Source organism: Castor canadensis, chromosome 8 (assembly GCF_047511655.1).
Source record: "Castor canadensis chromosome 8, mCasCan1.hap1v2, whole genome shotgun sequence".
Classification (NCBI taxonomy): Eukaryota; Metazoa; Chordata; class Mammalia; order Rodentia; family Castoridae; genus Castor; species Castor canadensis.
In genome coordinates, this window is record NC_133393.1 from 49,544,456 (window position 1) to 49,568,888 (window position 24,433).

Consider the following 24,433-nt stretch of genomic DNA (forward strand, 5'->3'; position numbering starts at 1 on the left):
TACACTGGACACTTCAACCAAGGACACAAGGGATTGGTGCCAGAAAATTGGTTTTCATTAGTGAGTAAGCAGCAATATAGCATGGTGTGTGTCATTGTCATCTGTACTGCAGTACATTTCACTTGTGGGAGAGGTGAGGGTGTCAGAACTGATAGGGGGATGAGAGGGAAGGGAAAGAAAGAAAGAAAGCAGCTATTTATAAAAATGCTAAGACAATCATTTTTCTCCCCTCAATCTCTCTCTATCCATAGAACAATGTCTTCTCAACTGTGGCTGAACATTAATCCCTTTGGGGAGTTTATAAAAGTCAGTTGCCCTGGTCATACCCCCTAGGCAGGGTGTTTAGTTGGACTTTTTCCCTTTAAAGCCAGCAACTCAAAAACTTGTTACACATGGCTCAAAAAATCACATTGGATTTACCTTGAGTGGGGGAGGGCAGGCAAACCTTTTACTGAGATAATAAGTATTTTCAACTTTGTGGGTTGTGCTGTCTCTCATGAAAGCAGTCATTCACAATGTACATGAAAACACCTGAGCATGGCTGTGTTGCAATAAAACTTTACTTACAAAAATAGATGATTGTCTGGATTTGGCTCATGGGCTGAGGTTTGCCCACCCCTCACATACAGGAGATAGGAAACTTTTCTAAATCATTCCTTCAACACCTCCATACCCCCCACCCCAACACAAAACCTTCCCACCACCTTGCAAATCCATTCATAAACTTCATGTCAAAATTCATGCTGGGGTTGGCAGCAGCAAGAAGGTATGAAGGCAGACTGACCCTGGGCAGATTGCTAGAGGTGGGGGAAGGCACACAGGGGCTTATTTCACAATCCTGCCTACTTTGTGTATACCTGGACAACAAACAGCTAAAAATGAGAGAGAGAGAGAGAGAGAGAGAGAGAGAGAGATAGAGATATGAGGGAAGGAAAGAGAGAGACAGAGAGAGAAAGGGAGGGAGGGAAAGAGGAGGAGAGAAAAGATGGGAGAGAGAGAGAAAAGAAGGAGGGAAGGAAAGAGAGAAACAGAGAGAGAGTGAGGGAGGGAAAGAGAAGAGAAGAGATGGGAGAGGGAGGGATAGAGGAAGAGAGAGAGTGAGTGCAAGAGCAAGAAGGAGGAGGAGGAAGAAAGGAGGAGAAGGAGGAGAGGGACAGAGACAGACAAAGAGAAAGACTGAGAGAGATCTGTCCTTAGGAAAAAACACAAACTACAACTAGTGGGTAGTTCGGGGACTACTGGGCCATGCCCTGAGTGTGCAGTCATGTGAGATGGTGCCCATGGAGGATACTCACGACCAATAAAGCAGCATGAGCAGGAAGGGGCAGATGATCAGGGCCTGTAGCACTTGCCAGTCCCGGCACAGGGCAGCCAGTCCGGGCATGAGGAACTGGCCCGCCATGGCCACGAAGCTTGCCACCATCGTGATCATGAACCGTTTTCCAGGCGGGCACAGCTCTATTCCTAAAACACAGAACCGACAAGAGAGACATGAGTGCCTTGCCTGACAGCCGGTGGCATGACAATGTTGGACACATGTGAACTGAGATCTGACTGGGAACAGAGCAAGGTCACTAATCATTATCCTCCTTCCTCTGCTCTTTGGTTATCATTGAGCTTGATACCCAGTGAACTCCTTGCGTGTCTATGCTGTTGCCTGCCCTTCCTGTGTAGAATGCTGCACTGGGACCCTCTCAGCCTCTGGATGGGACTCCAGAGATGTCCATCTATTCCCTCCCGCCTGCAGTGCCATCCTTGCTCTTGGTCCTGACCCAACTGATCCTCAAGAACTCTGAGTTACAGGCCATCTGCTCCCACTGTGTGTCCAAGACAGACTGAGCCTAATCACAACTTATCTACAAAATAAGACAAAAGCAAACAACAACACAGGCCCAGGTTATATGGTAATGACCCAATGGAATGCTTCTCTATCACACTGGAATCCTGCTGCCCACTGTAATGTACTATGCATCACTTCCTGGGAGGGGCAATGTCTGGCTCACCTGCACAGCTCCAAAATGGACAAGAGAGTCTATCTTCAACAAATGTCTACTGAATGGGGAGAGACCATGATCCCTCCTGTTGGTAAGAATCCATTCTTTTACCTTGACCTTCAGTAAAAAAGCTGGTACCAAAATTTTAATCTGTAGTAGCCAAGTAACAACCAATATACACCTATTACACAAGTCCCTATGATAACGATCCTTAATATTAGAAAGAGCAGCTGGGTTTTATACATATATATATAAATATATGTGTGTGTATTACATATATATATATATTTCCTACAGACCATGCAAATTTATTTGCTACTCTTTTTCTACAATATGCAGTATTCCTTAAAGTTTTCTTGCTTGCTTATTATTATTATATTTGAAAAAGTGTAGATAAAAGTACAGCAAAAGCAAAAAAGAAAAAGAAAGCCCCTCAGGAGGTGGGTAGGATCTGTAGATCATTATAATAGCTTACATGGTGCTTATCCAGAGACTACCACAAGAGGTAGGAGGCCAAACATAGTAAGAAGATGGACAGATGAGAGGGAGAAGGGGCATTTTATACTTGGCTATTGGATATTATCATTTCTAACAAGGATTCAGCATTATGTCAGCAATACCTATTCCAGCTTATCCTCAGGAAAAAGTGACACTATCATTTCTGTTCCTGCTTGGCCATGAACAGTCCTCATCACAGCTACTGGTGAGTGGGCAAGAAACCTGATCTGCCTGAATACAGCTTATAAAGAGCTCCTTCCTCCCTCCCTTCTTTCTTTCTTTCTTTTACCATTTAATTAGGAAAACAGAATTAAACAGCCCACTCCCAGCCATTTGCTGCAATACTGTTCCTTTTAGCACCAAAGGCCAAACTCACTTAAAAGATTACTTCCTACCAGGACCCAGACATGGCATTTCTGCTCTCCAAAACAGTAAGGAAAAATGTCTTTTTCAGAACAAACCAACAGTTGCTGAAATAAGTTTCATTTATTAAGTACAGGCAGTAGATGTGCTGCTATGGAAACCAGAAATCTGCATTAACCATGTAGGATCAGCATTTGGAGGATGTGGTGGAGGCAAGTATAAGAAAATGTAGCACCTGGCCAGCTGCATGACCTTTAAACAAGTCAGTGAGAGAATGTCAAAGTACCACACCAGCTTTCTACCAATGGAGTTTGCCAGTACGACAGACACCTCAAGCTATTTCAGTTACATGCAGCCAACTGTAATGTGAAAATATTAAATAGAAAATCCCAGAAACAATCTGTAAGCTTAAAACTTTTATCACATCATTTGAAGCAGTGGGATGAAATCTTGTGTGGGAAGTGAACCACACCTTTGTCCAGTGTATCCACACTTTATATTCTACCCACCCTTTAGTCACTCAGTAACATCTTGGTTATCCAATTGACTATCACAGCATCATAGTGCTTGTGTTAAAGTAACTCTCATTTTACTTAATAATGCCCATGAAATGCAAGAACAGTGATTCTGGTAATTTAGACATGCCAAAGAGAAGAAGTAAGTGCTTCCTTTACATGAAAAGTTGAAAGTTTTTTTCTACAAGGAAAGAAAAAAATCATATCATATGGTGAGGCTGCTAAGATCTACAGTAAGAATGAAACATACCATATAAAGGTTTGATACTACCCAAGGCTTCAGGCTTCAGTGGATACTGGGGGTGTCTTGAAATGGGACTGCCATACAGTTCTTTTACCATGTGTCCCATTTCGGATGCCTAATCCCACACACTAATCTATACTTACGTGATATCATGCAAAAGATCACAAAGCAACTTCCCAGACCAGGGTCAAGGTGTACAGGTGATGGAAAATGGCCCCTGATTCTATAGTCTCCCTTGGCTGAAATGAGTTGCTGTGGTTTAGGACATCTATTAGTGTGACTGTTGATGTGACAACTGTTAAGCTGTCATAGCTTTTCTCCTTGGGGGTCCTCTCCTGCCTCTCCCAGAAGTGGCTGAGTGGTGCTGGAACTTGCCACATGCTGTGGGGTTCATGGATGTGCAGTGCCAACACTACAAGGAGCTTGTTAAAGTGCAGCAGTGTGGGCCTCTCCCAGACCTACAGAAGCAGCACCAGAATCTTAAGAAGCTCCTGGACCACTCCATGAGGCTGGCTCTGTGTGTCCCCAGCACCTTACGCATGTCTGTCTTCTGGACACAGCTACCAAACTAAAGTTGTAGAACCACCTTCTGACCTCTCCACTCCTGCTCCTGCCAAGAGCCCCAGCAGAGACTTGACTCTACTTCACCAGACAGAGAAAGGCATGGCATGCCAGCAGATGAAGACACAGTGAGTTAAAGTAGGGACACAGGTGTGACTATTTTCAGATAATTACCTCTTTTGCCTTGACTAACCAAAAATTCTTTCCAAACTGAGTCCAACTATGTTCTGATGATGGCTATAAAAATGTAAAAACAAACAAACAAACAAACAAACAAAACCACAACAATTATCAAGCAAGCACAGGTACTTTAGGCTTGCCAGTAATCTCATGCTCCTTTTGGAAGGTGAGAAATCTGTTTTTCCTGGAGTAGGAGGAAGAAGAATCCACCAGAATATTAAACCCTTAAGTCCAGGTGTCTTTCAGGAGGTGGTGAGGACTGCAGAGAGGCATTTGTGTCCGCTGTGGCTCATTCCCAGCCCTGCAAGCAAGAGCAGTGGGTTCTCACACCTTGGGGGGGTTCTAGCTATGTACTGACACAACTGGCTTTGGTCTTGAAGTTTCCCCAGTCCTACCTCCCCCTCAGGGGCTGGATATTTTGGAGGCTACAGGTGACCACAGCACCCATGGAAGGCCCAGGTTGCAAGCTAGGTCCTGATACTTGTAAGAGCCAACTTCTCTACCAATGGAGCCAACCCCAATATTGAAAGACTCAAACATAAGGTTGTCCAGTTGCCCAGTGTGCAATGCTGATAAGGCTGTGGGACAGAGTCTGGACTCTGGGGCTACAGGCCCTAGGTTCTAATCCTGTCTCTGGTACTTGGGACCTAGGTTCAATCATCTAGGAGTTATACACCTAATTCTGTCACCTGCCAGATGGGGCATTGAGTGTTAAACAGCATACAGCGCTTGAATGCAGTGCAATGTGACAGCCATTATGAGTAATAATATTAGGTATCATTACTATATATAACAACGTGATTAGTTCTGAGTCACTCTAGTCTTACTTGACCCAATGAGTAGTATTTGGTTTTCATACTGTTCACCCAATCCAGTGACTTTCAGAGTAGGCCTGAGGTCTGTTCTAAAAGGTAGGTAAAAAGAAACAATCTTCAAGGACAGCCCATACTTGTTCTTCTCCATATATTGGGCCTAGAAACAATCTATCAAACAAACAAACAAACAAACAAAACAAAACTAAGGGACTGGTGGAGTGGTTCAAGTGGTAGAATGCTTGCCTAGCAAGTGTGAGACCATGAGTTCAAACCCCAGTATTGCAAACAAACAGACAAATAACCCATACAGCAAAAAAACCCTAAGAACTAAGGCACTGGGGTAGAAGCACTCAGTGGCAGAGTGCTTGCCTAGCATGTGTGAGGCCCTGAGTTTTATCCCTAGCACCCCAAATCAAATCAAAACAAACAAGAAAACAGAACTACTGAATCCAAGAAAACCACATCAAAATTCCAATTGTTAAAATTACTTTTCCCCTCAACCTTCATGGAGAAGGCTAGAAGCAACTCTCTGAAGCGGATGTCCTTTGTTGATAAGCAGAGAAACTGTTGAGGGTTCTAAAAATGTAATTTATATGTAGCCAAGGCATTCGGTCAGTAAGTAATGGAGACAGAGGCCATGGCAGTCTGAGCACAGGGTATGGGATAGCATGAGGCTCCCTGGGAAACACGGTCTTGTTTCCCACAACTCTGGGGGATTTGCTTTTGGAAGTTTTCAGATTCTTACATATTTCCTGGAAGAAAAAAAAGTTGTGCCATCCAGAGAAGACACTTCAGTGATGGAGGAGGAGGCTCCAAGGAGGGAGGCATTCATTGAAGGCCTGTTGTCATCAGCTGGCTCTGTAGACACTCCTTAGGAGGAGGTCAGTTTGAAGTGAGATGACAAGGCTGTTCCAGGTATTCAATCAAACACAACCTAAGAGATTGTGTGTGTGTGTCTGTCTGTCTGTCTGTCTGTTGGTGGCAGAGTGCTTGCCTAGTATGTGCAAGGCCCTGGGTTCCATCCCAAACGAAAACAAACAAATCTCACTAACTTACATGTCACTGTGAAGATACTTGGTGAATGTGACTCAGTCTGTGAGCAGATCCTAGACATTCTATGGGACCTGACCTGATCTGTTGAAAAGACCTTAAAAACACAGCTGACAATTCCTTCAGGAAGAGGAAAAACATTCCACCTGTGGACGGCGGCCAGCAGGAAAGGTGGGTCTTCAGATTTGCCCAACTAGCCCCTATAACTACAGGGGCCAAGTCTTCATAGAAAATCTCTCCCTAGGGCTGGGATGTAGCTCGGTGGTACAGCGCTTGCCCAGCATGCACGAGGCCCTGGGTTCGATCCCAGCACCAAAAAAGAAAAGACAAAAAAAAAAAAAAAAAAAAGAAAATCTCTCCCTGTGTATCACCAACTGACTGGTTCTTTCTCTGGTAGACCCTGACCAGAGATCAGGGTGTCTTGCACACTATGCCAGGTCACATATGGTGCTCTCCTGAAACCTGCCTTCCTACAGTGACTGGTAGAAACTGGCATGGCCCCTCTCCATCCTGGGCCAGTGACTTCTGCCCTTTTTTCCTCTGGGCACAGATGGCCCTTAGACGGGTTCCCCAGATTAGATGACACAACAGTATTGAGGACAGGCAAGGACATATAGCCTAGATGTCCTCCAGGAGAGGGGAAGCCAGATAGAAAGAAGAACATGAGTCAAGAGTATAAGATATAAGAACTACACTTCTGAGTTCAGAAAGGAAACATCACAATGGTTTTTAATGTTTATTTTGGAAACAAGAAGGCTGGGGAGAGGGTGCTCTGTCCCACTGACCTCCTCCTCACTAGGAATTTGAGGGCCAGCTAAAAAAGGGAATAATTCCCCAAGGCCCCATCCAGCTCAGAATTCCAGAATCCTATACAATGGCTGCAAAGAGGTTGTATATGCAGACAGACCAAATTTCAAACCTTGCCTCCTTTAAAGTGATGGCTTCAAAGCAGAACTAGTAGGGGTCCACCACATGGACTGCAAGAAGGCCTTTGATAGTGCAGAGCCCCAGTGATGGATCTGGTTGGGTCCATTGCCTGAATCCAGCCACAATAACCAGGAGCTCTCATGTCCTCTACATACTGCCAGCTGGTGACAGGACACCTTTCCAGGGGACACTGGCTTACTGGGAAGCGGTGAAGCCTTGTTAGGGTGCTAAAGATGATCTGAGATGTCAGGGGACCACTACGGAGAACAACAAAGTTCTCACAGGAGGTACCTGCTCATGTCCACCAAGAACACAAATGTATACTGGAATATTCCCTGACTGAGGCTCCTCTCCTCCCTTAGTCACTTGTCACTTAGATTTAGCCTGATGGATCTTTTAAAGACTACTATTTTGCTAGTACTCAATGCCAAATCCTGATTTTAGAAATTCCTTGCTTATACAACTTAATCTTTTTTTCAATGCTGGGAATGGAACCCAGGACCTTGCATATGCCAAGCCAAGTGCTGTACCACTGAGCTGCATCTCCAGCCTTTTTTTTTTTTTTTTTTTTGATGCTCATATAAGACACAGTCTGTGGTGGATAGCAGCACTGAGAGCCACAGTGGGCATCACTGTACCTGTGACAGATGCAGAATCCCCTACACAACTGCTGAAGTGCGGCTAAGAACCTGCCCTGTATAGTAGGCCATTTTCATGGCCACAGTGGTAAGGAGCCAGGTGAAGCACAAAGCTTGGTGCTGGGATTGGCTGGCAGAATGCATCTCTGGCTTCAACCCTGCCAGAAATACCAGTTAGAGAAAGAGTTCTAACATCTTCCTTTCATGTCTCCAAGTCACTAGGAACACACACATTTACCTAACTGTTCAATGGAATCAGTAATTAGAAATATTTATTTGTCTCATCATCCCATAATATGCAAATGAATAAAGCACACACTTTATTCTTTCCTAAATATTTTTTTTTTTTGTGGTGCTGGGGATGAAAGTAGGAAGAGGCATATCTTCTCTTGGTATTACTAAGTGTTTCTGGGTTCTCTGTGTCCATAGGATTTTTCTTTATTAGAGTTGGCTAGTAACAAAGGAATATATTAAGTTGGTTAACAATATTTAAACCAGAGAACTAGGAATTCCCAGGATCTTTGTCCTTGGAACTAAGTGTGCCTTGAAGGGGACAGGATGAAGCACAAACATAGCTTCTGCCCCTTCCAGGCAGTGGGAGTTACACAATCTCTTTATCTTCGGTTTCCTCCTCTATGAAGTAGGTAATCAATCATTGTACCATGTATGGTAGTTCCACGTAAACATGAAACAGAACTGTGTGTGCAGCCACAGAGGGTTTCTGTGCTAGTCAGTTTTTTGTTGTTGTGACAAATCCCTGACATTAACAACTTGAGGGAGGATTTATTTTGCTCATGATTTCAGTTCATCATGGAGGGTGGGGGGAGAGCATGGTGGAACAGAAAAGCTCTCATCATGGTGGCCAGGGAGTGGGGAGAGAGAAAATGCCTAGGCTAGGTGGCTTTTCCATTTTTCCCTTTATTCTATCTGGGTCTCCAGCCTACAGGATGGTGCCGTCCACATTCAGGACAGGTCCTCCCCCGTAGTTAGTCCTCTCTGAAAATCCCTCACAGATACATGCAGAGGTGTGCTGAACTGATCTAGGTACTTCTCAAGCACGTCAAGCTGACAATGAAGACTGTCCATTGCAGCTGCCTATGCGTCCTTTTCCCTGCAGACAGCAGGTGTGCTGGGAGTGCTGGGGTGGGCTGATGCTAAGAGGTTAACTACAGTGAGCTGAATTCTTCCATATGGGACCTAAACTATTCTGTGTTTAGGTTACACTTGGCCAAAAGGACTGAAGCGATACATGTAGCACACAAACTTCATTGGCTGGGATTCGTATTTTTCAAGAGTCTCTGTGATCCAGGAAAAGGCTAACCATCTTCCAGTTTAGGCTCTTTGCTCCAAGATGCTGTGAGGATGGAAGTGGGGGAGAGACATGTAGGTGCCCCTGGTTCCTATCACACATGTCTCCATGTCCCCTTTTGGGGACATTCTCCCCCTTGCTAATTCACATAGGAGAGTCTAGGAAATGCAGGAGAGGTCTGAATGGAGGGATAGCAAGACTGGGTGGAAAGACATGTACTCACTGCTTCTGGTGAGCTGGGTAAGGATGGAGAAACATGTTTATGGTATGTTCTACTTGGAAAACCCTTCATGAGAGAGGCAGCCATTTCAGTACACTGCTGTCTGACTGGCCCAAGACCACTTGGCACCTGGCAAGTTCCACACAACTCAGGGTGGTGGGAGATAGGTCTTCTGAGTGCTCAGGCTCCCCAAGTGAAACAGCATTCCTGGAATAGGCCATGGGATGGGAAGTCCCTCACCACAGAAGTCACTGAAGACTGGTTTAGCTATTCCCTACCAAGGGCAGCTGTGCATACAGGCCACAGGGTCCCTGGGATGTGGAAGTTTGGAGGCCAAATGGCATAGGCTGCTTTTCCAAACCTAGCTTGCTTAGGAACTGACTGCTCCCTTCCCCTCTCCTCCTCACCTCTCTGGCCTTCCATTCATCAGACAGATAACAAGCCCATTTCTTTCAGGGGAGGGAAAATGGGAAGTGGAAGGAGACCTACTTCTTCTGGAGACTGGGAGCTGGCCATAGTGCCTGCCTTGCTCAGACATTGGCTTCTCGTATCCCAGCTCCTGCTTGGCCTCGAAGTTATTCAGCCCACCTGGAGGACACCAGGGGCTCCTTGGAAGACAACCCCCCTACTCCTATTGCAGATGCTCTCTCCCCCCAGCAAGGCAAAGCACTATAGGGAGCTTCTGCCCTTTCTCCAGCTGGCTCCCCACTGTGAGGATCTCTCTTCTCCACCATACTTTTCCTCCTTCCTGTCACTAACCAAACTGTGCATGGAAGTGGAAGCATCGATCAATAATTACCACCATGGGCAAGGACATAGGCCTGAGACATGGGAAAACAGACCTTGGGCCACGTGATTGTGGGTGTCCTTACCATAGCAGGAGGCCCCAAATTGCTGGGCATGGAGACCCAAATAGCATCTAAGGTAAAAGGTTGCTATTATCACAACAGCTCCAAATTCTCCCTGCCTGGTGGAAGACTTCATTTTTCTCCTTAATTTAGGACCTGCCAACCCACAGCTATGGTCAAAAGAATTTGAAAAGAGTACTTTTCTCCCTCTAGAGAAAAAGAAAATACAAACCAGGGAAATTTTAAGTATTTCCTACAAATCACATTCTAGTGCCTGCCGGATATAGACATGAACATATAAATGCTCAAATACAGTACACTGAATCAATTACTAATTGGGTATTTATACGTGTCCAGTACCAAGCTAGGAAGCTGCTCCAATGCATGGGGACAAACAGTCAGCAGATGTTTTTCATGTGTTATACTCATTTAGTCTTCACAACCCTATGAGGTAGGGATGGTTTTAAGTGCTCATTTTACACAAGAGGACCCAAAATCTCAGAGTGATTGAGAGACTTGTCCAAGATCCCAGAGTTAAGGAAGAAATGAGGTAGGAGTAGAGGCCAGGTCTCCCCATGTTGCCCACATCTCCACTGTAGACCGGAGCTGTCTATAAATTGGCCTTAGAAGACCAGAATCTAAATGCCTTCAATGACTTTGGTCACTGCTGCTGGCCAGAGCCTAGCCTGGCACCCAACAGGCTCAAATACATGTCACTGAATAAACACATAACAGCTTCTTATTCTCTAGCCTAGTCACCTAGTCACTTTATCCATGTCCCCTTTTTTGGGGATTTCTAAAACATTTGTTTTGTTTTGTTTTGTTTGTTGTTGGTTTGTTTTTGAGACAGAGTCTTACTATGTAGCCCAGGCTGGCCTCATACTCTTGATTCTCCTGCCTCAGACTCCCAAGTGTTGGGATTATAGGCATGTACCACAATACCTGGCCCTTTTCTGGGATTTCTACAATAAAATCAATTATAGTCACCATATTAGAAGAGTTTGGTCAAAAACTCTGCAGAAGCTGCTGAAATCTTACATGGGACCCATCAAAGTCCATGTCATGGTCTCTGTAATCACATTTGATAGTAATTTATGGAAATATTAACCAGAAAGCCCAACATGAGCCACAAAGTTCAGTTTTCCTTAAGACTAATATTACAATGACTCAAATGAGGACTAGGGATTCAAATGGTGCTATGTTTCAGTTCAGCAATCTCTTCTGTTTAAAAACAATGACTGATGTTTGGCAGTGCATGCTTAAGAGTTTCAATTAATGACACTCTAGATGCTCAGTATTTAATAACAGCTGAGAAATCCAAGGAGAGAAATGACTTCAAGAATCAGAACAGCCTCACATTCAATGAGATTATTGCATTTCAGGTCTGCTGGGTATTTGCAAGCCAAGTGAAGGGCACAGATGGAGCCTGGGTGGTTGTAGGGTTAAGAACACAGGTTTCCCAGAAAACAGTTAAAGGTAATAATTCTCAATCCTCAATCCCTTGGGTGTGAGCTATTCTATGGATCAAAATCACACTCCATGATGGATCATGCATGCATGGTTATATTACCCATCTGAGCAAAAGGAAGCCTGACAGGACTTGAGATCTGAAATCCCAGAGGAGCGGGGGCAAGCAGAATAGCCCTAAGTTACTTCCAGCTTTGCTCTCTAACACCATGCACCCAGCTCCGCAGTTGTCAGAGTGCAGGGAGGGAAGACTGGGGAATGTGATTTCTCATTGTCAGTGTCATCATTATTACTCCTCGAGCTAGTCAAGCAATCAGGAAAATTAGGGGCTGGTCTTATGGTAAATAGGATATATCTCAAAGGCTGTTTGTAGTAGCATTATTGTGTAACACCTAGTAATAGCAAATGTATGTCACTTTTTGGCATAATTTTCTGAAACAGGGAAGAGAATTAATTACTGGCAACTTAGCCTTAAGCAAGACCTTCCTTTTTCCTTCTCCCATCTTTCTGTCTTCTCTTGCATCTGCATTTAAAATCTCTTGTTTCAGAAGTTTATAAATTCACAAAGAAGACAGAACAGTGTAACTAGTACCCACATGTTACCTGCTAAGTTAAGCAGTTTTCAATACTGTGTCCCTTTTGGGTCTCTACCTGATTCTCCATCCCCCATAATATTTTCAATCAAATTTCCAAAATAATATCATTTCACTTCTAAATACAAATGTATGTTTCTCTCAAAAAAGGGCATTTTCTTACATAAACACAATACCATCAACACATCTAATAAACTTAACAGTTCATTAATAATATTTAACATCCAATCTCTGTTAAAATTACTCAATTACTGCAATTTTTTTTTTAAATCAGGATCCAAATAAAGTCCACTGCTCATGGATCTCTTAAGTCTCCTTCCACCTAGTACAGACCGTACCTGCACCCACGGTCCCCCATCACTGTCTTGGAGAAGTAGGCAGGTAGGTTCTGTTTTTTTGTGATTATTTTCCCATGGAATTGTTAGCCTGTTCTTTCATGCCCCATTTTAACCTTTAAGCTGGAAGTCTGACCGATGGCCTGGTTAGAATCAGGTTCAAGGTTCTTCGTAAGAAGATTATACTGGTGGTATCTGCACTTCATGCTGATGTACCCCAGGGAGCCTTTATGACTGAGGTGTTAAGACCAAGGCAGATACAGGGATTTACAGGGTGGCTCTTGCTTCTCCCATCTGAGTTTTGCTCACCAATATTCTTCGTAATGGTCCCAGCACCCAGCGCCTGTGTCAGTGTCTTCACAGGAGTATAAAATGCTACCCAATTTCTTAATTCCAGCCTTGTTGTATATTGCTTTCACCTTTAGTTACTTTGTAAAGAACGTTTATTCGCCAGTGAGAGCCATTTATTTACTCTTTGGCAGAGGCAGCACTATATAATCACAGTCCCCCTGGGGACAGATGGTATTACACGGTACCCACCCTCCAAAGGCTCCCATCCCACGCAGAGGGGAAGCAAAGCTTTTCTCAGTGACTCAACCTCTTCCCCCAATGTGATCTGCCAAAGCACCATGGCACTGACTACCCTATGCACTTCCTTGCATTCCTGTCACAAGGGGAGAGCTTCCCCAGCACAGGGGTGTCCAAGTGTGGCTGCACACCTGCAGCAGCACCCTCCACAGGACCATGTTGGAAATGCAGATCCCAGGGCTCTTCTCAGACCTACTGAGTCGGAGGCTGGAGATGGGCCCTGCAATCTGGGGCAACAAGCCCCACAGTGATTCAGATGTGGCACACCTCACAGATACCCCAGTATTTATGCCCCTGATAACCAGGTGAGGTAGGTGCTATTTTATCATGCCATTTTGGAGACAACAAAACACACCCAGAGATTCTCAGCCTGGAGGTCTGGGGCAGGGACCTGGCTCTGTATTTCTACCAAGTTCCCAGTGATACCTTTTAAGGGCCAGCATGCTAAACACTGTAGGTAGAGTTTCATAGGTCCTCTAATAATTCTCCCTTTGCAGCATTAGCCTGTTAAAAACAGTAAGACAAAGCTGTTGGCCCACCAGCCTTAGAGTCAGTAGGTATTTGCTGTTTCTTTTTTGTTTTTTTGAGATGGGGGTCTCACTACATAGCCTAGGCTGGTTTCAACTTGAGATCCTCTTGCCTCAGCCTCCCAAGTGCTGGGATTACAGGGGACAAGCCTGGCTGGTACTGTGGGTCTTTTGGTTTTTTTTTTTCCATCACCAGATATGATTTTTTTTTCCCCAAGGAAAAAAAGTTCTCCAATAACCCATAAGGAAAGCAGTCAGAGCCATAGGAGACCTGCAGGTGCAAAGAGATTCAGAATTCCTCACGCTACTTCAGATGAAAGGAATCGCAGAGAATGTACAGCAGGGGGGAGAGCTGAGTGCCTGGCAGATAAGGAGTGTGTGGAACTGGCTGGTGTGAGATGTGGAGCCTGTGGCAAGTTGTCTACTGCATTCATGATTTAAAGACCTTTAAATTCAATTAGAAAGCAAAGCACTGTTGAGGTCATACAAAACATGACTGGAGTCAGGGCTGACCACACACCACCAGTCTGCAGTCACTGATCCTCGTCCAACCTACTCATTTATTCAAGGGGGAAAATAAGGTCACAGAGTTAGTTGGTAGCAAAAGCAAAAACATGATTTCCAAGCCTGAGGCTCTTTGGACCTCACCACATTGCCTTTGGAGTATACAAGTCACTTGGATTGCTTTGGGTTTATTTTTAAATGGAGATTACAATAAAAGCAGAAATCAAACTCAATAGGACACCTGGCAGTTAAAATTAGCTTCCTCCTCCCACACCAAAGTAGAAAACCCCTTTGTGCTATATTCACCCTAATGGGCTCCAGACAACTGAGAAGAGGTCAGCTCAGGTCAGCAACTGGAAAGGGGTGTTCAAGAAGCAGGTCTGCCACAAGGGAATGTGTTGGCAGGGAAATGCAACAAGTGGTTTTCCTCCCAACCCAAGTGAAGCCACGCATGCTCAGCAGCAGCAGAAGGCTCTGAGAAAGTCTCAGTGCACCTTGTTCCTGTACCACCTCATTTTAGACAGAGCTTCTTCCACAACATGTCTGCCTTCCTTGGAACTTTCTGCATATGGGGATGGACCATAAGAAATTTGACATCACCATGCACTAGTACTCAGCCAAGTTCTATCCTAAGAATTTAGCATCTCCACCATCTGTAGTGAATTCCTCCTGTCCACGTGTCCTGGTATGAAGTAGGGACACAGAGGGCAGTGATCTCTTGTGCCATTCAGGGAACTCCACAGGTCACTCTGCCTTCATCACAACTGTGCCATGCTGTGTGCCCAGCATGGATTCAGTAAATAGATGTCGAGTAATACATTTATGACCTTCAAGTAACAGAACACTCCCCTATTTAAATCCTCCAGCATCAAAGCCAAGTTCTTCCAAGTTTATTCTACAGTGACCCCACTTCCAGCTGTGTGGCCTAAAGGCAGCCACCTGACCTCTTATAACCTCAGCGCTTCTAAGATGAGGGCTGTGCATTTCTTTTGGAAGCTAGGGGGTTTCTTTCCAAGTGTGGGGTGGGTTTCTATTTGCCCCTTCAGTTCTAAGATGCATGAGTTATCAACGAGCTGACTGAAATACAGGCTGGTCGGCAATGGTCTAGAAGTGGCTTTTGGAAGTTACAGAAAATGTACACACTGAGATCTGTACTTCGCCCAAGCCCAAGTTAGGCAAATGTTTCCTACAACCCAGGAGGAGTGCGGGAGTCAGAACTGGCTGGGGCTGCGGACTCAGGAAGGGAACAGTGCCTGCCTCCACATCACACCCACTACATTGCCGGTTACTCTGGCTGCTGTTGTTTTTTCTGTTTTGAGATGGGGGTCTCACATTGCTGCCAAGGCAGGCCTCCAGCTCCTGGGCTCAGGGTCCTTCTGCCTCAGTTTCCCAGGTAGCTGGGATGACAGATGCATACCACTGCATCCAACCTGCAGTTGCTTCTGATGGAAGTTATCACTGCCAGACATCTTTTCCCTATAATTCCCCTGACACTTGGTTGACAAGTTACTGGCTCTTATACTCCCTCAATCTCATTCTTCCCCTCCGCCACCTTTTTGCTCCTGTTCACTTGAACCCTTTCTGACCAGCTTAGCCGCACTTCTTCCATCTTTCCCCGGTCCCCCAAACAGATAGCACCTCCTTCTTCTGGACTCCATGATATGCTAGAACATCTTACCTTCCACCTTTCCCATATCTCAGTCTCCCCCCACAGCTGCAAAAGGAAAATCAGGCTTGCTGCTCTGTGTCTTTCCTGCCCAGCATTGTATGCACACTTAGATGACTAATGAACACTTGCTGAATTTCAACACACAGACGAGAGATATACAATTTTCATGGGGGCTGACTTGAAGTGCACAAGTGAAGAAATCACCACAGCTTTCATTAAACACACACACACAAGGTGTGAGATCCCATGAGCACAGCCTCTGAGTGCTGTCCCACACATGAATGCACTGAGCTCCTCAGAGCTGCCCAGTCATAGGGAACCAGCCATGCACTGTGGCTCGCCACTGTTCTCTAAGTGTCTGCTGCCTGAAGCTCAGGGTGCTACTGATGGAGAGGTGGGACAACTTCCTGTGTTTGTTTGTTTTGCAGCACTGGGGTTTGAACTCAGGGCCTTGTGCTTCTTAGGCAGGTGCTCTGCCACCTGAGCCATGCCTCCAGCCTAGCAGAACTTACTGTGCACAGAGGCTCGGAGCTGCTGGCACAGGTATGGTGCCTTGGAAGGCAGCTAGGAAGGAAGTAATTATGGATTTAAAAAAACAGACGGATAGTTGGAGGAGGGGCTCAAGTGGCAGAGTGCTTGCCTAGCCAGTGTAAAGACGAGTTCAAACCCAGTACCGCCCCCGCCCCTGCAAAATAGATGGATGGTCAGGCTTGGAGGGGTTCATGCTAAAGTGGGTCAGATACTTCTTCATGTGTGTCTTGTTTAATCTCAGCTGAACGCCTTTGGTAGGTTGCTACCACTCTCCTCCCTCTCCTTTCCCCCTGCTCTTTCTCCTCCTCCTCCCAACTCCTCCCCTCCCCTCTCCTCTCTCGGTTCTTTTCCAGTGCTGGGTGGGCCTCATGTATGCTAGGCAAGTACTCTGCCACTGAGCTCCACCCAGTTCTCTCTCTCTCTCTCTCTCTCTCTCTCTCTTTTAACTTGCCGGGTTCCACACCTGGGGCAGGGCAGGAGCGCTAACTCACTGACTCTCATAAACACAGCTAGTGAAAGGAAGAGCCAGACTTCAATTACAGGTCTCGTGGCATCATGGGAGGAAGGAAACAGGAGGCTGGATAACTGTTTCTTGTGCACTAGTGGGTGTGAACTCTACAAGAGTCACAAATGGCCTGGTGTGGGAGGGAGCCCCACTCTACCTCAGTGACCCAGGAACACACACCCTGAAAGTTCATTTTCTCAATATAAAAGGAATGCTGGATAAACTCGCAAACTTGTGGAGGGGATCAGAGTATGCCACCCAAAATATACCAACTAGCATGGGATTATTTTGTTAAAGACAATTGAGAAACCAGATACAGGAAAGGTTCTCTATCCTCCACCTTTCTACTGAAAGGCAGAGCACAGATTTCCCTTCATGAAGGTGTTTTCCCCAACTCTGTTCCTTTTCTGTATGAGGAAGAGAAGATAGGATGACCTGAATCAGCATAAACAAACTTCACTAAAATAACCCTTCCATTAATTTCCCCACAATCTACTATCCCCACAATTTACTACCCCCCTAGAAGCCCAACCTTTTTATCTTGTCCTTTCTCCACAGATTTATTACTCTTTGTTAAAATTGTATATAAGCTCTTAAATATAATTGCTCTTTTGAGTTCATTTCCTTTTCTGTAAAACCTCCCTATATTTATAAAAATTAAAATAGCAACATAAATAAAATTAGCTTATGTTTTTCTCCTGTCAATCTGTCTTCTGTCAGTTTAATTTGTAGAGTCCAGGCACAAACATAAGGTAGAGAAAAAATTCTCACCCTACAATTATATCCTTAAAATATAATATCTTAGTCAAGTGCTAGTGGCTTACACCTATAATCCTAGCTACTTGGGAGGCTGAGATTGGGAGGGTTGAGGTTTGAGGCCTGCTTGGGCAAATAGTTCTCTTGAACTCCATCTCCATATCCAAAATAACCAGAGCAAAATGGACTAGAAGTGTGGCTCAAGAAGTAGAGCATGTGTTTTGCAAGTGCCTGCCTGCTTTGCAAGCATGAAGCCCTGAGTTCAAACACTAGTCCCCAACAACAAAAATGTAACATATAATTATGTGCTAACTTTCGCCATAAAAAGAACAATGGCATGAGAGAGTAAAAGTGTGCAAAATGAAGAGCAGTAGCATTCAGATGAGCTCAATTATACAAGGTGATGTAGTCTTTCAAATTTTCTTTCAAAAGTTTTTTGAAAACTTGAAAAAATTTTCAAAAGTCTTTCAAATTTTCTTCTTCTTGTCTGAAGACATTGGCTCTTTTCAGCCCAGGGTCATTATTCCATCAAAAGAGACCAGATGTAGAATACAAGGCAAGAGAGGTGCCAACGAAAGGAGAATGGTTGGGGTCTAAGAGGACTCTGTAGAGGACATGACCCTAGGCTGAAACCTGACAAATGTGGAGAGGTGCCAGAGGAAGGGCCAGGGATGGAGACAACCCATGGGCAGGGGAATGGTGGGTTCATGAGAAGGGGGCAGCCAGTTGCTTCCTAGGTGATGCCACAGATTTGTGGCTGTTTTCCCTACCACAACCAAAATCTCTATTGGCCTTCTGCCTTTCAGAGTTTCATACCCTGTAGAACTCTCCCAATTTTGATAAAGATATAAGCAGTCTGAACTGTACACAGAGGTACACACCTATAATCTCAGCACTTGCAAGGCAGAGACAGGAGGATAATGAATTTGTGGCCAACCTGGGAAAAAGGTAGTGAGAAACAAGTCTCTTTCTCTCTTCTCCCCACTTTGTCCCTTCTGTATATAGAGTGTGTATATAGAGTGTGTGCTTTCCCCTCTCTCCTCCCACCCTGAGCTGATAACCCACTACTTAGGCACACAGGCATCTGATGGGGTCTTTAAAGACTCTGTCCAGCTTGGCTGGAAAGCCTTTTGTTTTTGATTCATTCCCAGGCACAGCCGTGGTTCCGGGGGGCCCTGGGGTAAGAGCCTTAGCTTTCCAACCCACAAAAGCATCCTTCTATAGACACATACAATTACACATGACTGTATCCATGAGAACACACTCATTTTTCTCCCCCACAGGGGGTCTTCTGGTCCAGAAGACTTTCCCATAGCAAGGATGGCTGGAGGAAGGAGCAGAGAAGGCCAGTGCTCTCAAGTCAGCTGGAATTTCCATTTTTAAAGTACCAGCCATATGACCTTTATAAAACGACAATAAGTACTATCTTTCTTGTAAGAAAGAAAGGAAATGATGACACATGGCAAAATGTCCATGCATTTTCTTGGTACCTGGATGGCACATTAATATCATAACCATATGGGCTGGCCTAGGGACCCGTTCACAGCTGTGATTGTGCTGAAGACAAAATACACTTTTAGTTCAAAAGTAACCATGACATAAGTGAACTTGTGCAAAAATTTACAACTCTTGCAAAAGTTGGAGACTTTTTGTATGAGAATGACAGCTTGCCAAGTGACCTCAATTTTAACCACACTAAAAGGACTTTTCTAAATGTTCCTTTGTAGAAAGGCAAAAACCGATTTTCAAGGTCTCACATGAAAAAGCACCACACAATTGCCATAGAAAATTTCTAAAGCAACACAGCACGGTCCTTGTGGAAAACAGATGGGGCCGCCTGGGAAAGTACAGGCTGTGATGTGTGGAGCCTGAGAACCCAGATTCTTCCAGGTGTTTGTGGGGTTTGATGGTACCAGGCTGGAAGGCACACATTTAACATTTGAAAAAACAGAAATGGAGGCAACATTGGTTGAAAGGCATTGTGACTGAGAGTCTTGTTTCTATGATGTGCTCCTTCTTTAGGTTACGTTGAATGGCCAGGGGGTCTGTGTTCACACACAGGCTGGTAGGACCATCTCACATACTTGCCATGACACCTTCTAGCCACTTCATAGGACGGAATGGCCTGTTTGAAATGAAACAGGGATCACAGGGCTCCTGTGAATTCTTGGCTCTGAAGGAAATGCATTCAAACCATGCAGGCTTTGAAATAAAAGAAGCAGTTCCCACTTTGAGACCCTGGAGAGGCTGAGCCCACCCAAGAGCTCAGAAGCTCTTCCTGGGGGAGGTTCAGCAGAGAGAATTTTTCAGAAAGCATTCCCTCCTATCAGGTTGAGAGGGAAAATGTTACATACAAAGGATCAAGATGTTAGAAAATTGCGTGACAATGCAACACAATTTTTGTTGTGTTTTCCCAAAGATAGTATTCCCAAAGCTGAACTTTAAATATGACTCAAGAGGCTGTTTCAAGGTGAAGTTTTAAAGACACATTTAAAGTTCAACTTTAGGAAGACAGTTAAAGACCGCAGTGTGAACCCCTATGGTAGATTAGTTCTGTTCTTTCCCCACTAGGGCCCAGAACATGAAAACAGAGGGAAAAACCAGAGTATTCTTTACTTAGGATGTGAGGCCACGCTGGGAACTCACATAATTTCCAGGGTACTGGGTGACATTCAAATGTAAATGCTGCCATACAAAACCATTCCAGACATCTGGGGGGTCAATGTTCAGCCAGCCCTTCTGATTCACACTGGGCTGCCTTGACCAAGTTGACAGAAGAGAAGAGAGGCCAAACAGCAGAAGGCACCTGAACAGTTCACTCATCACCCATTGTGAGCAGAGACCTCGGGCAAGTGCAGGTGGTGGGACAGCAGGACAGAGGCAAAGGAAAGGCAGCTGAGCCTAAGGCCAGACCTGAATTTCTCCACACTTGGTCTTAAAAAGCAAAACTCCAGTGATGTGCTACAGGCAAAATAAATAATGAAAGTTCTTTAAAATAAAGCTGATGGATTTTTTTTTAAATAATAACTTAAATCTCCATGTAGTTCTCTCACTTCCTAAAGTGACTAAATATATTTGGACTCATGGATAGAGGAAATGATCTGGCAGCAGTAGGAAGCTAACACAAGGTTAGTAATGCCTAAAGTAGCAGTTAACTCTCCTATACGTAAATAATAGAGGCTTAAATTATAGCTCTGTCTGTGTGAAAACTTATTTTTAGTGACCATTTTGTTCTAAGATGGAGTTAAATTTCAAATCAAACCCAATATGGTTTGGTGTTGTAAGGATATGTGTCTCCTTTAAAACTTCACAATGATTCCCCGTGGCCAGAAAAAGGAGACAAAGCAAAACTGAAAGGGACATTTCAGTTCATTGGGGTGACCAAAAATTAAACTCAAAACTGAGGCTCAGTATGCATTAATTCATTATCAGAGTCCAGAAATTGAAAGTGGGGCCATTCTGGCTGGCGCGCGCGCGCGCACACACACACACACACACACACACACGTATGTACATACACAATCACATGCATACACAAACACTTTTCCTATATTATGAGTTTCTTGAAAGCAGTGTTTCTCAAAGAGTGGTTTCCCTGACCCTCTGCAGCAGGCTCTCCTGGGATCCTATACCCAGCCTCACAGGAACAGCCACTTTCAGGATGGGCCTGTTTAATTGGGGTCCTAGAAGGTTCTGGTGCGTGGCAAAGCTTACAGTATCATACGTCAGCAAAATCACTGGGCATTTTTCATCTGCCTTATGCTACCATTGTACAAATAATACCTTTGCATTCGTGTCAAGGAAGAAAAACTTTTTCTCTACCTTGCTTGCTTCAGTGTTTGGGGCCTATGTGTTAAACCAACAAAAGACAGACTAGCATGAGAAGAGACAAAGTTGGTTTGAGTACTTAAGTCTGAGTGCTACAGTCTGGATCTTGAAGTCTACCAGAGGCCATGTTTTGAAGGCTTGATCCTCAGCTTTGAAGCTACTGGGAGGTGGTGAAAACTTCAGGAGGTGGGAATTAGTGGGAAGTCTTTAGGTCATCAGGGGTGTGTCCTCGAGGGGACTGTGGTACCCCAGTCCTTCCTTTTCTTCTCTTTTGCAACTTGACCATGAAGTCAATGGCTTTCCCACCTTACATGCTCCTGCCATGAGATGCTGCCTCACCACAGGCCCACGGATAGGTTAACTGAACATAGATCGAATCTCTTTCTCTGTAAGTTCTCCGTGTAAGTTGATCATCTCAGGTTCTTTCTTAGAATGATAAAGAGCTGACTAACACACTGAGGGAGCTCCCAAAGTGGCTGAAAGAAGAGGTTAGTATTTGGGACTTCACATGCCATCTAACATGGAGAAGGAGCTAGGATTTAAAGGGATGTAGGTGGCAAGAAATGTCTGAGAAATACGGGGGAACAATGAAAGGTAAGTTTGTTTTAGTAAGGTTTGGCTACACAAGCTCTCATACTGGCATCAACTTAACTTTGGTGACAGGAGTCACTCTCCGCCCTGGTAGAGGGACCTCTATCAAAAGAGAATTTCTGACAGCTGGATTCTTTCCAAGGGTTCTATTCTTAGGTAGACAAGGACCAGCGCGAGGCCTCTTTCTGTTCTGTTGGTTCTCAGAAAGGCTCAGCACACACTTGCCCATTGTGTGTCTCATCAGAAAATGTCTCATTGGAAAAATGTCTCCATGCATTCCTAAGTATACTCCTGCTGTGTAAGTAACTGAGACTCCCCTTCTCCAGGGTGTCCCTGAGAGGATTCTGGTCACGTTTCTAGCACCAGGACTTGAATACAGTTCTTCTGATCATAAGCTCCAGATTTATCTTTTGAGAACAGTGCAGCAACACACACCCAAGCACACGCTTACACACACTCCCATCATTTAGGCATAATGTCACCCTTAGACATCGTTTTCCAATCTGACTAGTACAATTTATCATCATGGCCATTAGCAAGCCCAGTCCATAATAAGCCAAACGTAGCAAGGACTGCTTGCTGCAGTGTTTGCTGAGACACAATTAAACATACAGTGAACAGCCAGAGGTTGCTCCTGAATTGCCCATCTGCCTCTAAACACAATGGCAATGATTGATGACCTCGGGGAGCAGGCTGAAGTGGAACCCAGGGCAGAGCTAATCACCCTCAGACACTGGTGCCTGCTGGGGAGTGGCCCTTACATACGCGGGAGGGAAGCAAAATGTCTCATTGGAAAAGAACAAACAAGACGGCTTGGGATGGGGTTGGGTAGGGTGGAGAAGGATATTTGGTAAGTGTTAGACTTGATTTGCTTATTCCTAAATTGGGAAATCTAGGAGGATGTTTGCTAAGGGAATGAAGTATAAGGGAGAATATATGGCATTGGCAAATACATTGGTTTCTTCAGTTTTTTCTCCCAGCACTACACTGTTCAATATTGTAGTCACATATGGTTATTTAACTTAAATTGGTTAAAATGTAATAAAATTACAAATTCAGTTTTCAGTTGCACCAGTCACATTTCAAGGGTTCTGTTGGACGGCACTGATCTTGAATCTGATGTTAAAATAGTGAAATGCAGATACTCTGCCTGCATTCTCAAGAATATGCAACTAGTAAGAAGGGGAAAATCAAAGTTAAACTGGAAAAGTGCAAGAAACAATGGAGAACACTTATATCTCAATACTTTACTTGATCAAATCTTTACACTTGTGTCTCAGTCTGGTTTGTGTTGCTATAACAAAATCCCCGAGGCTGGATATTATAAAGAAAAGAGGTTTATTTGGCTCTCAGCCTGCTGGCTGAGAGTCCAAAAAGCAGGACACCTACATCTAGTGAGGGCCATCCTAACTCTATCATAACATGATAGAGAAGTGGAAAGGGAACCAGTATGTGCAGATGGAGCCATGCATATAGGATGGCCTCACTTTATAGCAACCCACTCTCTCAAGAACTGACCTGGTTCTTCAAGAACTACATTAATCCTTTCCACAAGTGGTGCCCTCATGACCTACTCATCTTCCATTAGGACCCACTAGAGATCATTAAGATCTCTTAAAGATCCATTATGTCTTAATACTACTGTACTGTGGCTACCCTCTAGCACATGAACCTTTTGGGAGCACACTCAAATCACAGCAGTTTGCCACATTTTCTTCCATTTTCTTTCAGGAAGATAAGAAATAAAACCCAATAGGTACAATAGACGAATTGTTTTTTGCAGTACTGGGGGTTGAACTTAGGGCCTTACATTTGCTAGGCAGGTGTTCTACCACTTGAGCCACATCCCCAGCTCTTTTTGTGTTGGTCATTTTTGAGATAGGCTTTATGCCTGGGCTGGTCTGGACACAATCCTTCCTGGTAGCATATTGCCATGTAGCTGGGATGTCAGATGTATGCCACCACACACCCAGCCACTGGTTGAGATGAGGTCTTGTGAACTTTTTGCCTGGGCTGGCCTCGAACTACCAGCCTCCTTGTCTCCACCTCCTAAGTAGCTAGGATTACAGATGTGAGTCACATACCTAGCCTAAAACTAAGATTTTGTTGTTGTTGTTGGTTCTGTTTTTTTCTTCTATTTATAACCTGCTGTGTGGATAACTGAGCCTCTTTGTTACTGATCTTGGTATCTCCCATTCTTTAAGTGTGTAGGATGCTCTGGGCTTTGTATATGCTGCAAGTGACAGTGAGGTGACACAGTACACATGCTTGCTGTCAGCTGTTCTGCTACTGATGGAGCTTCTACTCCAGCATTTAAAATGTTCTACTCATGACTCATGGATGGTTTGGTCTGGAAGCGCTGAGATTTCCCCACTCC

General features: G+C 44.6%; 1 protein-coding gene across 2 annotated transcripts in view; it reads right to left on the bottom strand.

The window, feature by feature from the left end:
• Nucleotides 1-24,433, bottom strand: part of Slc22a23 (solute carrier family 22 member 23) — a 169,539-nt gene that overhangs the window by 44,988 nt on the left and 100,118 nt on the right. For both annotated transcript variants that reach the window (XM_020183340.2, XM_074082980.1), the window contains exon 4: nucleotides 1,296-1,464. In XM_020183340.2, the coding sequence (XP_020038929.1) occupies nucleotides 1,296-1,464 (169 nt within the window). The remainder of the gene's footprint in view (nucleotides 1-1,295; nucleotides 1,465-24,433) is intronic.